Consider the following 22,036-nt stretch of genomic DNA (forward strand, 5'->3'; position numbering starts at 1 on the left):
CCTGCCTCTGCCTCCCGAGTGCTGGGATTAAAGGCGTGCGCCACCATTGCCCGGCTCTCTAATGTGTAATCTTTTGTTTTGTTTTGTTTGTTTTATGTGACAGGGTTTCCTCTGTGCAACAGCTCTGGTTGTCTGACCTTAAACTCAGAAATCCACCTGCCTCTGCTTCCCAAGTGCTGGGATTAAAGGCGTGCATACATCATCATCATCATCATCACCCAGCTAACATATAATCTTTAAGATTTATTATTGTACGTGGGCATATGCACATGGGGCTTAGAACAACAGGTAGCATGAGCCAAGCAATGTGGGTGCTGGGAACTGAACTCAGTTCTCTGCGAGGCAACAGTGCTCTTTACCACTACTATGTATATTGTAATATCGTTATAATATATAATTATGTTAATATATTATCCATGAGATGGATATGTACAGGTTCCATGTCTAGAAGAGTGCCCGTCAAAAGAGAATGTTGGGTGTCCCGTTCTATCCCTCTTTTCCTTGTTCCTTTCGGACAGGGTCTCTCATTAAACTTGGAGCTAGGCTAGCAGCCAACAACTCCCATCTCTGCTCCCACACATTGCTGGGGTTACAGGTGCACACAGTCACACCCAGCTTTTACATGGGTGTTGGGGATTTGAACTTGGGTCCTCTTGCTTGTACAGCAAGAGCTTTTACCCAATAATCTATTCCTCCAACTTAAACTTGATGAATTTTGATGAAAGTAAACAGTACTTAAGACAGGAGCAAGGCATCTATTACTTGTTCTTACATTGCAGTATGCCTCTTTTGTCCCACAAAACCACTAACTGTCCTAAATCATGGCTTCCCACATCACTTTTCCATGTCAAATTTTCCCTTAAAGCACAACATAACCAGGCATGGTGGCGCATACCTGACACCCTAAAATAAGGGACAAAGAGGCAGGAGGATCAGGAGTTCAAGGCCAAGCCTGGACTACACCGTGATTTTTCAGGCTAGCCTGGACTACACAATGAGTTCTAGCTATATAGTGAGGCCAGTTTCAAAAGGTCAAAACTAAATGGAACCCAATCTGTATCCTCACATTCCCTCTGATACTGAATCCATAAGCAATGTTGGATTTAGGTTGGCTTATTTAGCATTTTTTCTGCCTCACAGAGATCTTACATTTATGAAGAAGCCAAGCAGCTTCCATCTGTTGATCTCCCGCTCGGGAGAAGTCCCACAGCACTCCGTCGCTGCTTGCAGAAGTCCCATTACTCACGCTCCCGTGTCTTGTTTTTCAGCTGTGATTACTCATGTCCTGACACCCTTACCTTGGAGTTGAGCTGTCTGCTGAGAACAAACACACTGAGGCTCTGAGCACTCAGGCTAGCTGATAATGCAAGCTCACTCAAGGAACGTTGTTCAAATTCTCAAAACAACCTTTAAAACGTTTATTTATTTCTTTTTATTTTTATGTGTATGGGTGTTTTGCCTGCATGTGTCTGCACCATGTATGTGTCTGGTGTCCATGGAGGTCAGAAGATACATGTAGCTCTGAGTTATGTGGGTGCTGGGAATCAAACCTGGGTCCTCAAAAAGAGCACCTGAGGCTCTTAACAGCTAAGCCATCTCTCCGGTCTCACAAAACAATTTTTTGTTTTTTTTTTTTTTTTTTTTTTTGGTTTTTAGACAGGGTCTTTCTATGTAATCCTTGCTGGCGTGGTACTCACAGAGATCCTCCTGCCCATGTGCCACCACACTTGGGTTTAAAACAAAATTTAAAACAAGCAAACAAACAAAAAACCTACTGCTTATCAGGCAAAAGGGCTGATCATCAAGCCTGACAAACTGAGTTTGACACTTGGGACCCACACAAGAGAAGAACCAGCTCCTAAAGTTGCCCTTAAACCTCCACAAGCATGCTTACAAGTGCTTACACACACACACACACACACACACACACACACACACACACACACACACACACACACTAAATGAGTAAGAAATTGAATAAGAAAACAGAAAAAAAGTTTTAAGCTGATATATATGACCTCTTCTGCTAATTTTTTCCCCAGTGTTGGGAGTGGAACCCAGGGCTCTGGCATAGGCTGGGTAAGTGCTCTGTCACTGAGTCACACCTAGTTCCCATACATCCTCTCTTCTAAAGAAGGGTCACAGCTGATCTTGAAAAAGCCTTTTAACTGTCAACAGTGAAGACAAGAACTATGGGATTCTTCCTCGACTATTTTAAGGCTAGACACGTATGTTAAACTGAGCCAGCATCTTCATGATGAAAGTCTAATCCACTTTCTCTGTAAAAGGTGAAGTGGGTGGCGTGAACACAGAGGCTCACACGAAAGCTACTGGGGTCCTCCTGCACGCTTTAATGTTGTGCTAGGCCAAGAGCCCAGCTCACCCACTAGCCTGGTGTTCTGTGGGGTCACAACTGCCTCCCGACTTGCATGAGATGGGTAGAGAATTCCTCCAAGGGCTTACTAGTAACCATGGGATTGATCCTGAGCTATGCTTCCCAAAATAACTGGCTCCCCAGTAGCGAGGGAGCCAGGCATGGCCCGGAGCTCCCTGCAGGGCATGCCCAACTGTTGCTCAGTTTAGTATACTTTGCTCATTCTCTTCCTGAGTGAATCCAAAGCTTAAAAAAAAGCACGCTGATGTTTCCCCCCCCAGCCCATCCAGAAACTGGGGAAGCAGCTTGTATTACACAGACAGCAAACTATTCTTTAATTCAAGTTCACCATACTGTTACTATTCTGGGGGGACCCAAATAAATGGCTGCCTACACAGAGGGATGAAAGCATTTATTTGGGAGGAAGCAGCTTTCTGGAATGCACCACACCGTCTGCATTGCTGCCCCAGACCTCAGCCAGGTACAGGCACAGCTTTCCTTACATATGGGGGGAACGCTCACCATATGGCAAAAACACAGGGAAGTTGGGCTTTTCCAGCATCCTGCTGACTCCACACAGCAGGTAGCCAGGCTGGGATTTCTCCATTAGGAAGGTTCCCTAAGGAGAGATGGCTCAGAGATGAAGAGCACCAACTACTTACTCTTCCTGGAGACCTGCGTTCAGTTCCCAACACTCCCAACAACAGGCTGTTGCTCTAGTTCCAGATGCCCTTGATGCCCCCTTCTGACCTTCACAGGCACCAGGTATGCATTGGTAGGTAAACAGGCATACATGTAGGCAAGACATCTATACACATTAATTTTTTTTTTTTCTGAGACAAGGCTTCTCTGTAGCTTTGGAGCCTGTCCTGGAACTAGCTCTTATAAACCAGGCTGGTCTCAAACTCACAGAGATCCTCCTGCCTCTGTCTCCTAAGTGCTGGGCTTAAAAGCATGCGCCAGCACCGCTCAACTTTTGTTTTTAATTTTAAAGAAAGCTCCCTAGAAATGCTCACAAAAGTGCAGAATGAAGTGTGTTTTTTTGTTTTGTTTTTGTTTTTCTTTATTTTTTGAGCTATTGCAGATGATTCCACACTGTGGTTTAAAGCACATGCTTCTACACCACTGCTCACAGCCATCTAGGAGGCACTGGGACAAAAAGTTTCAGTTTTTCTCTGACATATGCCTTTTCACTGTCTCTCACCTTCATATTTCACAATGAACACACATCACTTAGGCAAGTACTTTGTTGTTTTTGTTTTGTTTTGTTTTGTTTTTTTTTTTTTTTTGGTTTTTCGAGACAGGGTTTCTCTGTGGTTTTGGAGCCTGTCCTGCTCTTGTAGACCAGGCTGGTCTCGAACTCACAGAGATCCGCCTGTCTCTGCCTCCCGAGTGCTGGGATTAAAGGCGTGCACCACCACCACCTGGCGGCAAGTACTTTGAAATACAGTTTAGAGAAATAATCTGGAGGGCCAGCAAGTCACTGGGCTCAGTGGGGTAAAGGCGCTTACCCCAAGCCTGATAACCTGAGCTCAGTCCTTGGAATTCACGTGGTGAGGAGAATCGACCCCTGAAAGTTGTCCTTTGATCTCCACAGCACATGGGTGTGCACACACACACACACACACAAATACTAAATAAATGCAAAAAGTTTCTTAAAAATTTAAATAATGTGGACTGTTGGGATGTAGCTCAGCGGTATAGCACTTGCCTTAAATATATCAGGCCCTGGGTTGGTTTAAAGCTTGCACCATAAATGGGGGGAAAAATTGAGTATCTCTTATCTTCCAAGCTGGTCTTAAACTCCCTATGTAGCTGAGGCTGACCTTAAATTCCTGTGTAGCTGAGGCTGGCCTTGAACTCCCAGTGCAGCTGAGGCTGGCTTTGAACCACTAGCTGATCCTTTTACTTCTATTCCTAATGCAGGGTTACAAACATATACCACCAAGCTTGGTTTGTATGAGGTGTGAAGATGGAACCCAGGGCTTCATGTACAACTGGCAAGTTTTCTACCATCTGAACTTTAACTCCAAGCCCAAAATTATACAAAAATTTGCTAGCCCAGATTCCCAATTTTTCTCTTCCCTGTTTATCTACAATTATGCTAATTCATTTTACTGTGCTAATTTTCCATATTCCCAAACAGCTTTCTGAAGTGTACTTCTCTCTCTCTCTCTCTCTCTGTGTCTGTCTGTCTGTCTGTCTGTCTGTCTGTCTCTCTCTCTCTCTCTCTCTCTCTCTCTCTCTCTCTCTGAGAGTCTTATGGAGCCTAGATTGTCCTTACACTTGATGTGTACTGAGGGTGACCTTGAGATCCTGATCCTACAGGCACAGACCACCAGCCCAGATGACGCTCATCTCTTACTAAGGTGATAACTAAAGATTCTTGGCATATTCATGTGAAAACCCCTGTGTTCCAACACCACATGCTGCAGTTCAAAGGACGGAGGTACACCCTGTCCAAGCTGGAACTGAGGAAGACAAATCCTTTGGAATCCTGCAGATCCAGTTACCAGATGCCAGTTCCAGCAATAGAGGCCACTGTCACACACCAGGCATCTCTGACATGGTTTTTCCTGCTTCCTGACCAAGTCCTTAAAGGGCTCCAGCAGTAACACACCACCTGTGTCTCACTAGGGAATTAAAGGAAATGGCTCCTATAACATGACTTCAGAACACCATAAATATATTTATCCCTAAATTTTCAAGCACCCAAACTTAGAAATGAATTCCTGTAATTCTGAGAAGTCTTAAACTATTAGAAAAACAAAGCAAGATGCCTGACTTTGCTATGGATTCAGATATTTAAAGATTTGTTTTTATTTATGTGCATGCGAGTGTGTATGTGTGTGTGTGTGCAGTTGCTTAAGAAGGCCAGAAGAGGGCATCTGATTCCCTGGAGTTGGAGTTACAGGTGATTGAAAGCCACCTAAAATGGGTATTCAGAATTGAACATAGGTCTTCAGGAGGGGCAGCAACATGCCCTTAACCACCAAGTCTTCTCTCTAGCTTCCTAGTTCATGTATTTAAATAACATTTAAATTTTAGCTCTTCAAATGTACAAATAAGCATTCTTAATGCCTGGTGCAGATTAATATCAAATTGCATGATGCATGAGAATAAATGCTTATGAAACCAGGTACACAGCACATAAAATGAACAAAAAGTAATAGAGACACACAGATTTAAGTCGGTCCCCAGCAGGAGGAATGCTCAGCCATTAAGATCACTGGCTGCCCCTGTAGAGGACCCAGGTTAAGCTCCCAGCATCCACATGGTAGTTCCTAACGGTCTGTAACTCCATTTCCATGGGATCCAACTTCGTCTTTGGCCTCCATGGGCACCAGGCACCCACATAGTGCACAGGAATGCGTGTAGAAAAATATCTATACATATAAAATAGTAATCTTTAAAAATAAAACAAAATACTGGTGATCCCAGAAAGCTAGGTATTAGTAACCTTCTTTGATGATTAAAATGTCATGTCAAGAGCTTCAGAGATTAGAATTTGGGTCTTAGGGTTAGTGGGGCACAGATGGAGCACAGAGGAAGCCCAGCAGCAAGCACAGGACCTTGGGGAGGAAGGAAGGCTTCAAAACCAGGAGAGGCAGCAGGACTTAGTGCCGCATGCCTGCTGTCTCATCTGCTTGGAAGGCTGAGACAGGAGAATCATGAGTTTAAGGCCTGTCTGAGGTACAGAGTGAGCTCCAAGCAAGCCTGGACACATTGTTGAGATCCTGTGTTAAAATATAAAGCAAAAGGAGGCTGGCAATGTAGTTCAGTATGTGAAGCTCTTGATTTGCTTCCTAGACTGCAAAGAAGACAGGAAAAACAAAACGAACAGTAAATCCTGGGTAAACCACCAATGCCCATTAACTGGGGCCTAGTAGCTATCCTGCAAAGTGTTTGTAACATAAATATCCCTTTTCCTTTGAACACTGAACAGCCCCTATTTGTGAAACTTGGCTCTTTCTCATCATGAGAGGAATGGATGTATTTTATTCTGTTTCTACACATTTTTGAAAATTTTCATAACAAGAAGTCAAATAAATAAAATCAAAATTTATTTAAGCATAATGTGATTCTCTGCACTATCATTTTTCAACACTTTAGGCTGAATCTCCAGGGAGATCTGACCTCAGAATGTGTTCTTGCAGACAGACAGACATCTGTGGGAGGACAGCTCTAACCTCAACTCTTGGCTTTAAACACACCATATTTTGCTTCCCTGAAGGAGGTAACTCCACTTGGGGGCTTTGTGTTCTTGATTAAGGACCTTAACGACATCAGACAATAGTGGTAAAACAGTCTCTCATTGACTTAAAAGCCAAGCACGGAGGTACCAGTCTTTAACCCTGGCACTTGAGAAGCTGAGGTTGGGGAACTTTCAGTTCAAAATGAGTCTGGGTGCACAGCAAGAGACTGTCACAAAAAGTGAGGTGGGGGCCAAAATCAGCTCAGTTGACAGGTGCTTACCCGCCCCCGCCCCAATGTAGTTTTGGGAGTCAGCATTAAGAATTTCATGTTTTAATTTTCTATTACATATATTTATTTTGTGTTGTAGGGGGAGGATATGGCTGTACACATACCACAATCCAACTGTGGAGGTCACAGGACAACACTGAGGAGTCGGTCCTCTCCTTCCACCTTTGGGTTCCCAGGATTAAACACAAATACTAGCTAGCACCTTTACCCTCTGAGCCATCTTGCTCTCTGTATAGCTGAGGATGACTTTGATCTTCTGATTCTCCTGCCTTCGCCTGCTACATGCTGGGATTGTAGGTGCCCCCACAGTGGGTTTGTGTAGTGTTGGTGATCAAACAAGGGGCTTCATGCATTGGGGCAGGCATTATACTAACTGTGCTATATAGTCCCAGCTAAAATTCTAGACTTTTGCTCTAGGTTGTTGGTTACAGATCTGAGCAGAGAGCAACGAAAACAGAACTAGTTGAATATCTTTTTTTTTTTTATTTACTTGTATGGGTATCTTGCCTGCATGTCTAGCAAGGCACCCCCTTGAGTGCCTAGTTTCTACAGAGACCAGAAAAGGACTTCAGGTTCCCTGAAACTGGAATTACAGATGGTTGTAACCCGCCATGTAGGTGCTAGGAACCAAGCCTGGGTGTTTTGTAAAAGCAGCTAAGTGCTCTTCCCAAGAGGTCGTCTCTTGAGCCACCACCCACCCCTTTCTAACCTACCCTTAGAGCTAAGAAGTTTGGACCTGAAGACTAGTTTTACCACTTAGAGCCCAAAAATATGCAATAAAGTAACTGGTAACTCTATTCTTTGACTGCATTTTAATTGTAAAAGAAAATGTAATTTTTTTTATTCAGACAAAATTCGGTGTGCATTTTCTAGCTACCGTTTCCCCATCTTCAGTAGCCATTCGGCAGGCGACTCCACATCGCTGAGTAAAAACTGAAGATAAAAATGTGTGTCTTGCACGATTTTTGTGAAATCAAGCGGTGATATAGACATGATTAAAATGGTGTCTAGAAATTCTCAAAACAGTTACGCCTCCACTTCATACAGTGAAGAGTTTAGGGTACCAGAATGATGTGCCAAAATCCCTTCCTACACACACCTTTTTAAAGCCCACTTGTAAAAAGAAAAGAAAATCCATACATTAAAATAACACTTTTCCTGTCTGCTTGGGTTTTGCTCTTAATTTGGGGATTAGCATTATATTGAAAAAAGGTCTGTCTCAAAAATCTAACATACACGGCCAAAATATTCAACAGAATCGCCAATCACTTCAAATTGCATAAAAGTGTGTAAAACGTGAACCCACAGCGTGTATCTTTCCAGCTCGCCTGTCTCTCATCAGCATGTTTGTTTCCTTTTAAAAACAATTCTAAAAGTACATTTATTTATTTCTGTGTATGCATGTGTTCTACAGTACACGTGGGAGTCAGAGGACAACTCCAGGAGCTGGTTCTCTCCTACCGTGTAGGTCCTAGGAATCAAACTCAAGTTGTCACTCTTAGTGGAAAGCGCCCTTACCCCTGAGCCATCTGCTGACCCACTGTGCTTTCAAACAAACAAACAAACAAATTCTCTACAGGTGACTCTCTGAGCTGGCAACATTCTGTGTGTCCCTTACCATTTTCATGACTAAAATTATCCATATGGAAAATAGTTGTGCTTTTTAATCTTCAGATAAAATATCTATGTACAGATGACCTATCTTAGTTTTTTAAATGATGAAATAGGGAGTTTGAAGTGGTGACTCGTGCCTGTAATTCCAGCACTTGGAAGACAGGGCAGGAAGGAGCAAGAGTTCAAGGCCAGGACTGGAGAGATGGCTCAGAGGTTAAGAGCATTGCCTGCTCTTCCAAAGGTCCTGAGTTCAATTCCCAGCAACCACATGGTGGCTCACAACCATCTGTAATGAGGTCTGGTGCCCTCTTCTGGCCTTTGGGCATACAGACAGAATATTGTATACATAATAAATAAATAAATAAATAAATAAATAAATAAATAAATAAATAAATAAATAAATAAGTGTTTTTAAAAAAAGGGTTCAAGGCCACCACAGTCTATAAACTGAAATGCTGCCTCAGAAAGGAGGAAAAATATGTATATGTGCTTGTGTGTGTGTGTGTGTGTGTGTGTGTGTGTGTAAATTAATACTGATGTTTAACTCTACACCTGGTATGTTAAGATGAAAAAAAATCTATGTTTTTCAGTAATCCTTACAAATTTTCAATGATGTCACCTTTGATAAAGTCCACCAGTAGTGGGCAGAAAGACTTGAGCGTACACCCTCAAACAATCCCTCACAGCTTTAGCTTCCATTGAAAGTGTGAACTGTCTCATGAAGTAAGAGATGTTCCATTCTGTGGTAGTGGAGCCCCAGGCTTCTACTCCAGGAAGTAGATCTGGGATCGCTGCTGAAAGGCTCTATCAGGGTACCAGGGGAACATAGAGAGCTGGAAACATCTCATAACCACCTGTAGCTCCAGCTCCAAGGGATCAAATGCCTTCTGGCATCCAAGAAAAACTGTACACATATGCATACCCCACCCACACATACACATAACTTTAAAAAAACTTTTTAAACTTTTGTTTAATTTTTAATTAAAAAACGAATTATATTCACTGTTTTTAGAAAGATGATTCATAATCTGTTCATTCAATAAATATGAGCAAGGCCTCTGTGTAATGAGAGGGCTGGGGCTGCAAAGGTGAGCCCCTTTGAGCCCTGGTGAGGAGACAGCGTATCAAGACACTCCCATCCCAGCAGGCAGGCCTCCCAGAGCGGAGATGCTGGGATGGGAGATGGGGAGATTGGCTCTTAGAAGTGGAGGGAGGAGAGGGGGATGTATATAAGATAAAGGAGCGGGTAAAACACGATGAAGGACAACGGGGGGGGGGACCTTTAAGAACTGGGGAAGGGGGTCTGGAGTTATAGCTCTATAGTCAAGTCCTTTCCTGAGATTCACTAAGCCTTGGGTTCAGTTTCCAATACTGTCAAAAAGAAAGAGGAGGAGAAGAGAATGGGAAGACGGGAAGGAAATGGTGGTGGTGGTAGCAGCAACAGGCACCTCAACTAGGCTCATGTTCTTCGCAGAGCCATGGGAAAAAGCTGGTGACAAGCCAGCGCACAGGGAAAGAACTGTACAGGAAACCACCACCTTTGCTAGGCCAGGGAGTGTGGAAGCATGAAGGACTTAGCAAAGGGACGAGAAGAAGAAGGAGTGGGTCTAGAGGAAGGACATCAGGATGTGACACCATGGGAACCAGGAACTGATGGACCACAAACATGTAGGAGACAGGATGGCTTCTTGATACAGCCATCAGTGACTTTGGGAAGAGAATGACAGTGACATTCACGCTATGTCCATTCATCTGCTCACCACCAGGGCTGAGGTGCCAATTCCCGTCACTTTCCAGGTTAGAACACTGGGGGAAGAGTGTGTTTATGCCTGGGTGAGCCCATGCTCAGACCCGTGTTTGTGCAGAACACAACAACAACAACAAAAAAACGGCATTAAAACTTTCCTGGGACTTCTATGGAAAGACCCTGGCAAGAGGGCTCAATCAGTAAAGAGCCTGTTGCTTAAACATGAGGATCTGAATTCAGAACCCCAGCATACAAGTAAAAAATCAGTTCCAGAGGCATGTATCTGTAAAACCTCGTGCTAAGGAGGCCGAGACAGGAGGCTCTCTAGTGTAGGCCAGGCAGTCTCGCTGAATCAGTGAGTTTCGGGTCTCTCACTGATAAAACATCCTGCCTCAAAATAATAAGGTGGGAAGAGACTGAGTATGACACCTAATATTAACCTCTGTCCACCCCCTCCACACACACACGTGAACCTGCATACACTGAACACGCAGGAGGCCACGTTCCTGCACTGAAGAAGAGTTCCCTTCCTCTGAAATCGGCAGAGCGCAGCATTTAAGTTTACCTCCCCACCATTAGCATTCTCTTCCTTCTGGAAGAAGGAGTCCCGTTCCCAGGGAAACGGAGGCAGAGATCTGACTGTCCTCCAACGGATTCCATACCGACTCCTCTGCACGGCTCCCCGCCCACTCCAGCCTGCGCCTTTTCCATGGGCGTCTCCTAGCTGCAGCAACCAACTGCAGGCTTTCTGACAGCTCACTGACACTGCGTTAATTGCGGTTCCCAGTTAAGACTTCTCTTCCTCCTCCCACGTGCAAAGAAAACCGTATTTTGGTCTCACGTTTCTTACTTGGTGAATCTGCCTGAAAGGACAGGGCGCATCCTATTCCCAACGACGAAAGATAAAATCAGTGATTTGGAGCATCTTGAACCTCTCAGGCAAACTAAGCATGTATTTGTCACAACTGTTTCCTTGGGTGGGATGTGTGGGCTTCCTAAATCTCACCTAAGAGTTCTATCCTTACTTCCTTATCTCTCTACTCCCAAAGCTTGCTCTAGCCCTGTAAGGCTATCTAGAACTCTAATCTCTCCTCCCTAGATGCGGGGACTAGCCACTTTGGATGGAGCCGTTCATGCCCTGTGCTAAATAATGATACATCCTGTTAGTAGCGTCCATCCAGACAGTCTTCTGGCTGATAAAGAGATGTTCTCATTAGACACTGTTATTGTCAGTGCCTCTGTCGCCAGTTGTCGGTGCAGGGACACTTATTGGGAAGATCACATCTGCTGAATTGGATTGGTCCAACAGCCTACTATGGTCCAGGTGGTTATGTGGTCCTCATTTCTCTCTAGCGGATGCCTCCCTGGATAACGCATCCATTAACTGTTCGTTCTAATGGCCATCACTCTATCCCCGTGGCCCCATAGCAGGCTTCCACCTTAGACCCTCCCCGCCTGAATCAACCCTGAAGTAGTAAACTTCCATAAGCCAGGCTCTTCCTAGCTCAGACCTCGGGAGCTTTGTCGCCTGGAGAATGACGCCCACATCAGCCTGGCTATGATGCCCGCTGCCATCCACTTGACGGCACTTTCTCCAACCTTTGCTCTATCTGTGTCTTGGCATCTTCAGTTTTGGTGAAACTAGTCTACCTTCACACTTCCTCACACAATGAGCTTAAGAGTACAGAGCTAGACTCTGATGATCAAGTTGCCTCTCTGCATGTTTACCTCTGAAATTGTTCCCTGCAGCTCTATGAGGGGGTAAAAGGAAGGGGCTCCCCATAAAACCGGAGAGAAGCTCATCCTGTTGGTGCTAAAGGGCTCGTAGAAATCAGTTCTACTCCACTGACGATCCCTCCTTATCTCCCCTCCAAACCCGCCATACGGCTCCACACGGTTTCTCTATTCAAGAAGGCTGTTTCTCCCCATCTCCGCTCAGCTAACAACTAATTCAGTGCAAGCCTGGTTCAACTTCTAACCTTTGGCGAACTCTCTTCTTATTCTCCACCCACAACGATTCTCCTTATTCCACCTCCCGGGAACTTTAAGCTTTAGGTGAGCAACCAGCATTTGGTATTAAACAATTCTTATGCGCTAAATATTCACACTTGCAAATCTTATCTTTGAAAGTACACCAGGAAAGGGGAGCATGGGAAGCAGGCATAGAAAGAGGGAGAGTTTCTGCATGGAATGATAGAAAAGAGCTGGCAATTAATAGTGCTTGTGATGTACATAATGCCTATGAACTGTGTGCCCTTAAAATGGTTAAAGCTGGGGGCCAGTGAGACGGTTCAGCGGCTGGAAGTGCTTGTCTCTGAGCCTGACAACCTGAGTTGGATCCCCATAATCTATATCATGAAAGGAGAAAACTGACTCCTACAGGTTACCCTCTAACATCCACGGCATGCATAGCCATAGCACGCATTCACCTATGCACATACAGACAAATGTTAAAGTTTTTAAAATAAATAGCTAACATGATGTTTTAAATAAACAAATGTTAAAATAAAATAGCATATTTTATATTATGTATATTTTATTCTGGGAATGTGTGTGTGTGTGTGTGTGTGTGTGTGTGTGTGTGTGTGTGTTTAGTGCTAGGAATGGAATCTAGAGTTTTGTTCATACTAAGCAAGTGTTCTACCACCGAGCTACATGCCCAGCTCATGTTGTATATATTTTACTTCTATCAAAAATAGTACATCCCGATCGCCAAGGACTGAATCTTATACTTCACTCTCCCTCCTGAGTCCAAGCATGGTAATGATGACTGTCAGACCAACTGGTCAAATTAACAAGCGCTGCCTTATAAGACCGACAGTAGCATTTAATACACATGGATCACTTTGCAGTACATAAAGCCCCTGCGAACTAACTCGGCTTAAACACTTGACTAAGGCACAATCTGATGATACATGAAAGAATCTTATCTTTGCTTCATAAATGAACAAATCGAGGCTTGAAAGATGTATGGACTCAACTGCAGTTCAACAAGAAAGAACCAAGAAGAGCTGGGAACCATCAGGGTCTCCTGAATCTGAGAAACTACACAGCTCGCTCGTGTGTCCAAATAGTTCCTTTTCTACTGATGAAAACCTCACACAAGAGTTCATGTCAAGCCGGGCAGTGGTGGCAGCACTCGGGAGGCAGAGGCAGGCGGATCTCTGTGAGTTCGAGGCCAGCCTGGTCTATAAGAGCTAGTTCCAGGACAGGAACCAAAAAAAGCTACGGAGAAACCCTGTCTCGAAAAATCCAAAAAAAAAATTAATAAAATAAAATAAGAGTTCATGTCACAGCTGGGGATGTGGCTCTGTGGTAGAGCTCTTGCCTAGTACATATGAAGCCGCAGGTTCAATCCCCAATATTGAGGGCTTGGACTTCATGCCCTTAAGTGCCCTTAGCCCACACAGAACACAGAAGGGGCAGTCCGAAAGATCCTGACCACTAATCCCCACCCTGTAGCCAGCTGCTCCCACACACCTATCATTCCAGGCTGCCTCATCAACTGGCCACATGCTACTGGGTGGCCAGGCTGCTAGGAGACAGCGCCACAGAGAATGGGGCCATCTAAACTGGAAAGAATGCAGCAGAACTGGGGTTCCTGCAAGCTAGAAAAGTCATGATCACAGAAGCAGGTAGAGGGAAGGAAGGACCCTTTAGGTACGGAAACAGGAAACAGATAAATCTTTTCTTTGAAGACCTGCTCTCATCTCCCACGAGGGTAAAGAGAGCTGTTCTGTACTTTCAGGGGCAGTGCACATTCAGGATTGCTGCCGTGACAGGTTTCCATCCGCCTAGGCTTCCCTGCAGGTGAGATGAAGCCTGTTTTGAGACACCCACGTGTGTGGGAGAACATCAGTGTTAAAGGTTTTGACAAGCCCTGGAGGCAGCCTGACTTATCTGGAAATGAGAACCCCTAAACTGTCCTGTATGATAAAGTTTCTCTCTAACTCCAGGTATAACCTGATACTCTCTGCTGCCATTCCTGTTTCCTGTTTTGTTTTGTTTTTCTGAGACATACACCACCATGCCCTGTTTGTGTTGCACTGGGGATTGGACCTAGGACCACTGGATGCTAGATAAACACTACCAATTGAGCTACTTTCCTAGCCTTCAGTGCCGTCTTAAATGTTCCATCTCACCACTCCAGGAGCTGTTCTCCAATCTTTTAGGTGTAGTTAAATTTAAAACACAATCTTTATAGACCATGTAGAGTCTACCCCATGGACCCAATACCTCCTCCCAGATAAGGTGGGCATGCCAGCACACACAGCCTAAGCCCAACATCTCTTGAGTGACCTTTTAAAAAAAAAAGCACTCTACTGTTGCTGAGGCCCTCTGCAGCAAGGCATTCCACAGCAGGGGGCAGGGATTACCACAGCCCCAAGCCTCTGCACTGTGGGTATAATTAGGCACCACATCCATTAGCATGCCACCAACGTCACTGAGAGCCACCAGCATCTGTTGACAGATCACATACCCAGCATATCACTGAAATGGCAAGTGCAGAGAAGGTGGCCCACAATAGAAACAATGGCATCTCGTCTGCTGGTTCCAACAGTGGCTCATAGGACAAATATAGAGGCCACTGCTCTGGCAGCACTGAGCTCATGGTTCCACACAGTTTCACTGACTGCAGCAAGTTCTCTACCAAAAGTGGAAAGATCTGTGTGCACATCCGTTCAGGTCTGTGTTTTGAGCATGCCAGGGCTTTGCTTACCCCAACACCTAAGCTGTCTTTTTTTCTTTCCTTTTTTTCCAATGTATTCCAGGCTAGCCTCCAACTTGCAGCAATCCTCCTGGCTCAGTCTCTTGTGTGCAGGGATTATGGGTATGTGATACCACATTCAGCTTAATATATCTTAAGGGGGAAAATGATTTTTTTTTACAGTTTTTAGATTTTTTTTTGAACTGGGTCAGGTTTTTCATATTTTCAATATTTCAGCTATTGAATAACATACTTCAAGTGTTATTACAATTGTAACAACAGATCACGCAGGAATCCTAAAATTAAAAAAATTGGGGCAATACCACTTAGACAAAAATATTATAAATACATTTTAAATTATTGTCAGAAGGCAACGATATGGCCTCAGAAACTAACAATGTCTCTTCTGCTGTGTACCGTATTTTCTTAGAATCAACAGAAACTTCTGAAACTAGACTCTGGCTTTCAAAAATGATGGGTATTCTTCTTGTTCCATGCCTAAGCTGAATTATAAGTTATAAGGAATGACCAATCTTCAAAACAAAAACATACAAGCTGAGTTATTTTTTAAGTCATGAAAAATGTAATCAAACTTGTTGAGAAAATTAAAAAACAAAATGAGACTTAGATTGTTAGAATTAAGCCACTTTCAACTTCTTACCAAGTGATTACACACTGACCCATCCAGATGGCACAAGGATAACCCTCAGGGCCATGTGCCCCCCTCTCGGTAAGTAGACTCAGTTTCTAAATGTATGGGCCTCAGTCCCTTGTTCCTAAAAAAGGGACTGATGACAGACATCTTAGGGAATGAGGTGGGGGTGGCAAGGGGCTTCAAAGCCATAGTAAGAACAGAACTGTTACTAGGGATTTAAGAGAGAGGAAACAAGAAAGGAGAAACACTGATGTAAAAGTAGCGCTTAACCAATAACCTTTGGTAACTACCCAAGCCTTTTCCCATCTTGCTCACACCACTGGGAGAGATGGTACGTAGATCTCCAACATTAAACACTCACTGTCCACACATGTCAGACGATCATCCATAGAAACCCTCAGGCACCCTACAGTCACGCTACACATCAACTTGAAAGTAGGCTTTGAGGAGGGAAATCCACCTTTCTCATACCCAGGAAAAAAAAAAAAAAGGAAGAGTAGGCATGAAGCACCGGCTTGGGAAACTGGCTTTTTATCACAATGCTGGGTTAGTCTGTTGTCTTATTGAACCATCCAGGCTCTATGCCCAGCCAAATCTAGGTGAAACTAAGCCTCCTGGTGAGCGTTCCCTATTTGTTTTAGCCAAGAAGAACAAGAAAAAACCCTGAACTAGTGGAATGTTCCATTAGGCCCCAGAGAGCACCCACCGGAATGAGGAGGGAGCTCTTAGGAGCTGGCTGCCTCCTTCATCCCTGGGTGCTTACCTCAATGAACTATAAATAGATTGTGAAATGATTATTACTTTGTAGGTGAATGTCTAAGGTTCTCCAGCATCCCTCGCTAAGGAGCCTAATATGTTTAATAAATGGTCTTCGACTACTCTTTGGGACAGACCTATGGAAGGTTGGGAAGAGCGGGTTTTCATTTTTGTGTCCTAGTGGGGAGATAGGCTTGGGGCAAACGAAAAGAGCAGGGCCTGTCACCGAACAACTTTAGGCCAAGGTCATGGACGAAAGCACAACCGAGACTCTCAGATTCTAGTCTAATAAAATCTTTCGAACACCATTTGTTTCCTGACTTATGTTAACTTACACACACACACACACACACACACACACACACACACACACACACACACACGGGTGTCCTGCCTATCCCTGTATGTGCTGTATTTTCTGATGCGGGGTGGGGCGGGGGGGGGGGGCTAGAAGGACCACAGCACCTCCACCAGGGGGCCTCTTCTAGTGACCACAGCCAGCGACACCTCCCACCCCATGGGGACCCGGACACAGACACGCGTGAGGGACCCTACTGACCTTCCTCTGCTGCTTCTCCCAGGCCGGGTCGAGGAGTAGGTCTCGGTCCCACTCCTCCTCCTGGATCATGTACTCATCTTCGTCGTAGACGTAGTTGTACTGCACTCCGGGCTCTATCTGATTCATGGCGCTGGGCGGCTGAGGCGGCTGGGAAGAGAGCGCAGTGCGAGGGATGGACAGACGGACGGAAGATGGATGGATGAATGGATGGAGGGAGGGTGGCTGGATAGGCGGCGGGCTGCAGTGACCTTCGCGCAGTTCCTGGGGCGGCACGCCTGGGCGTAGAGTCTCCGGCAAAGCACCAGCACGCCGGCAAGCAGCGCCCGGCGGATTAAAAGCCCACTGAGAGTCACGTGCAACTGGCCCCGCCCACTCCCCCGCTTCCAGCACGTGCGGTTGGCTGGCAGGCTAGCCCCGCTCCGGTCCCGCCGCTTGACTCCGCCCACCCGTTCCCTGTTGGCTCCCAGGGATGACCTAGGGGCACCTCGGACAGCGACCTGGAGTGAGGGAGGGAGGGAAAAGAAAGAGGGAGCGCGAGAACCGGGGAGATGACACCTGTGGACCTGGTTCCACCTCGTGCAGTGCACTCAAGGGTTCCGAAGACCCGCTGCAAAGTTAGGTCTTCCGTGTCTCCACGAGCTAGCCAAAAACTCTCCCTCACCCTTCTTCCTTCTCCCTCTATTACTTCTGCCCAGTCCCCCCTTCCTCTCCCTCTCCTTTCTCCTCTTTCCCTCCTCTGATTTAGTTATTTCTGCCTCTCCTCCACCCCCTGTTCCGCCCTTCCTGTTCCTCCAAAGCTCCATTCTTCTTTCTTTTTCCTTTCTCTGTCTTTCCCTCTGCTAACTCTCAGTCCTCTCTCCCTCCATTCAATCCTTTGTTCCCTCCTTTAAAAGCTCCTAAACACCCTGCTTTTTGCCTTCCCACCCTCACCTGAAGGACTCAAGGCATAAAAAAAAAAAAAAAAAAAAAACAAAAAACCTTGAACTAACTAACAAAATGTCAGGAACCAAGCCAAGGCAGGAAGCATCCAGCGCTCACCTGCCAGCCATAAATTAAGAGAACTGACAATGGCCGACTGGCGGCCAGTTTCTCCTTATGTTTCCATCCTCCCTGTGGCGCTGCACTTGTGCCCTCTCAGCTACTGGTCCTGCTGAGCTGTTCCTCAAAGAAGCAAAGCCAAGAGCCATGGGACAAGAAGGCTGAAATTCCGAATCAATCATGTATTAACCACCTGTTATTAGCTGAATACAGCGCCCAGTAGTACAGGCCATCCGAGTGGGTAGGTGCCTCTAATTAAGTTTATATCCCAGTTTAATAAACGTTGCCAGCAAGTGCTTCAGGACTGTTTGTGGCTCAAGGCTACCAAGTTGCTGCCATGTTGCAAGAGGTAGTATGTATGCCTGGAATTGCCAAGTTCCTTAGAAGTTTTACGTCTACCTTTCTGCAGGAAAACTTAAGCAATCAGCAAATGCATTGCATTGGTGTTTTTAAAAACATCCAAGAAGCAGAAAATAGCCGGGAAGTGGTGGCAGCACATAGAAGCACTTGCCACCCAAGCTTGAAGACTCAAGTTCAAGTCCAAAGAAACCACACGAAAATCCAGATACAGTAGTCCACCTGTAATTCTACCAGTCCTATGGTGCCATGGGGACAGAATCACCTGAAAGATCAGATATGCATCGCAGCAAAACAAGAGAGACCCTGCACCCAAAACAGGTGGAAGAAGAGAACTCCTGAAAATGTCTTACCTCTTCATGTGCACACATACACACACACACACACACACACACACACACACACACGCACACGCGCACGCGCACACACACAAGGATAAGTAAATGGAAATTTAAAGAAAATGTTTGGGGGCGACAGATGTGTTCATTATCTCGTTATACTGATTGTTTTGCAGGTGCATATGTATATCAAAATTTAACAGATCGTACATTTTTGATATGCAGAGTTCATTTTGCACTGATTATATCTCAACAAAGCTGTTGGAAAATTCTGTCTTTCTTTGTTACCCTAACAATTTGGATGGGCTCAGCACCCACAGATGGTAGTTCTTTCAGTATGTCTTACAAATCCCAATGTTTAATATCCTGTCCGTGGTTAAAGCTTCTAACGCCTTCTCCTCCAATATGGCTCCTGATGCTGTCACACCGCCGTAGTCCAAAAACATTTTGTATCTGTAATCAAAGGTTTTAGGCCAAAAGCCTGGGCTCCAGCCTCCCACCCCAAAGCCAGGCTTGGGCCAAAGGCATTGAATCCCTGGAGCTGGAGTTAGAGACGGTTGTAAAGCACCTGATGTGGGTGCTGGGATCTGAACTCAGGGAGCTCTTAGAAGGGCTGCAAGTGTTCTTACCTGCTGAGCCATCTCTCTAGTCTCAGGACACAAGTGCTGTTTGCTTGTTTGCTTGCTTGTTTTTAACTAGTAAGTATACTTGACACATCTGGAACACTAATTTGTGCCCTGTGCTCCTGGGAATCTTTTGGATGTTTGATTTAATTTTACAACAACTTTATATTTGCAGTAGGATAATCACCTCCAGTTACACAGGGCAAAAGTCAAACATAAATTAAATGATTTCCCCACCATTGTCCAACTAATAGTTGGTAAGATGCTTAATCTTGGTTATCAACTTGACCAGATAGATGCACGGATGCCCAGGTCCGCAAAATCCACCTCTGCTGTGTGTATAGATTAGCATGTGGCCCCAAAAGTGAGTGGAGAAGCTGCATCATCCTATTGGCTGGGGCCAGAATGGAAGGGAAAAGGACAAGATTGGGGGAGTCTGTTTGTGTGCACACCTGACCTGGAGCTAGTAGTGGGTTTTGCTTTGTTTTCTTTTTTGTTTTTTGAGATTGTCACATGTGGATGTCAGACTCCAGATTCTCCAACCTTGGAACATGGACTCATGTCCGTGGCTCTCTAGGGGACTTCGAGAACTCAGCCTCTGACTAGGACCATCGGTCTCTCTAAGCTCTGTGCTCCTTCAGTTGAGCTGCTGATTTCCCCTGCCCATAATCCTGCAAGCAACCATTCGGTCTCTGACCGCCCAAACCTCTCTCTCATGATAGTGGACTTTTTTATTTTTTTTTTATTTTTTTTACTGTTTCTCTGGAGAATCCTGGCTGACACTGTTGGTAGAACTTGACCCCAGGACTGTTGTTAGTTACGGCTAAGGAGCCAGAGGACCTACTTAGGTCAACTCAGGACAGAGAAATAGAAGTCACATCTGTATTTCCACATGCATATCTTTAAGCCATTTTTATTTAGGTCAACTGCCAAGCCAACACCTAGGGAGATGAAAAAAAAAATCCCATGACTGGGTTGACAAGATGGCCCAGAGAGAAAGGCACCTACTGCCCAGCCTGACAACCTGTGTTTGATTTTCAGGATCCACATGGTAAAAAGAGAACCATTTTTTTCATGTTGTCCTTTGACCACAACACGTGTGTATACACACAGAGAGAAAATAAATAAATAAAAATTTGATTACATTTTTTAATTCCATGATTGAAGAATTTCAATGTCTCCTATTTCTCTGAAATACCACTTAACACGTGCACAAATCCTAAATCCAGCCTTGAGGGTTCCCAATAGACTTCCTTCTTCCTTGTCTCGAGCCCTGCTCTTGCCTCCCCTGGGTCCCCCTATCCCCCTTTCTTGATTCCCTCCGCATTGCCATTTTGCAGTTCTCCTTCCTAAGAGAAACTTTAGTTTTAGGAGCTACTGACGATTTAAGAAATGATAGCTCATCTTGTAACCGAACTATTCTTTCTTCTTTGGAGTGCACATACTTAGGACATTTTGATACAAACTAGCAATTTCAGATTCAGGGAAATTGAGAAATTTAGGAGTTATTGAAGATTATCTATCTGCCTACATTTCTCTCTTCTTCTAGTTGTGATGGAATAATGTAAGCAGATGCTTCAGGCTTTTGCTGTCTCAACTCCTCCTGCCCCCAACGAAGAACTGTACCTTGAACTGTGTTCTTCCTTAAGATGAGCTATCATTCCTTAAATCGTCAGTAGCTCCTAAAACTAAAGTTTCTCTTAGGAAGGAGAACTGCAAAATGGCAATGCGGAGGGAATCAAGAAAGGGGGATAGGGGGACCCAGGGGAGGCAAGAGCAGGGCTCGAGACAAGGAAGAAGGAAGGCTATTGGGAACCCTCAAGGCTGGATTTAGGATTTGTGCATGTGTTAAGTGGTATTTCAGAGAAATAGGAGACATTGCAATTCTTCAATCATGGAATTAAAAAATGTAATCAAAGTTTTATTTATTTATTTTCTCTCTGTGTGTATACACATGCTACTGATGGACCCATTCCGATCTGAGAGTCCCACACTGCCATAAGTAGCATGGTTACCAGACCCCAACATGGACCCGGCCAGTCTCACGGCCTTCAATAGTAACAGGAGCCATGGACATCAACACAGACCCTAGCTATAGTAGGACCAAAGACCCAGACATGGTCCCTGACCCCATCTTGGGCCCTGATGTCACTATAGCCCCGGTGGCAATACAAGCCACCCAGGTGTGCATGGCCCTCGCAGCAGCTGACTTTTAAGCACCAGCATGGTCTCAGGTGTCATCCCAGACTCCAGGCATCTGCACAGAATGGTGATAACAGGAGCCACGGATACTGACACAGACCCTGGCTGTGGTTGCCATAGATATCAACACAGACCCCAGCTGCAGGAAGACTACGGAACCAGACATGGCCCTCAGTTGCAGCATGGGTCCAGATACCTCCACGGCCCTGGATGCTAGCGCAGGCCATACAGATCATGGTGGTCCCTGCAGTGGCATGACCGTTGGGCACCAACGTGGCACATGTGGTTGCCCAGACCTTGAGTTCTTTGGTCATAACAGGAGTCACATCAACACAGACTGAGGTCGTGGCAGCAGCCCTGGTCTGGACTTCACCATGGCCCTGGGTTGGCAAGAAGGCCTCCCACACTGGCTTGTTCCTTCTGACCCTTGCCTCTTCAGGTCTGCCTCCCTCCATAGAACTGCCTCCCTCCATAGAAAATGAGCCCTTCTTCCTCTTCTTCTTCTTCTTCTTCTTCTTCTTCTTCTTCTTCTTCTTCTTCTTCTTCTTCTTCTTCTTCTTCTTCTTCTTCTTCCTCTTCC

The 22,036-nt window shown here is 45.2% G+C and overlaps 1 protein-coding gene across 1 annotated transcript in view; it reads right to left on the reverse strand.

Moving 5' to 3' along the window:
* The window catches only part of Actn2 (actinin alpha 2), a 66,310-nt gene extending 49,117 nt beyond the window's left edge, over positions 1–17,193 (reverse strand). The window contains exon 1 of the mRNA XM_005365418.2: positions 16,899–17,193. Coding sequence (XP_005365475.1) covers positions 16,899–17,024 — 126 coding nt within the window. The 5' untranslated portion in view covers positions 17,025–17,193. The remainder of the gene's footprint in view (positions 1–16,898) is intronic.
* Between the last annotated feature and the right edge of the window lie 4,843 nt (positions 17,194–22,036).

Source organism: Microtus ochrogaster, unplaced genomic scaffold, assembly GCF_000317375.1.
Source record: "Microtus ochrogaster isolate Prairie Vole_2 unplaced genomic scaffold, MicOch1.0 UNK2, whole genome shotgun sequence".
Taxonomy (NCBI): Eukaryota; Metazoa; Chordata; class Mammalia; order Rodentia; family Cricetidae; genus Microtus; species Microtus ochrogaster.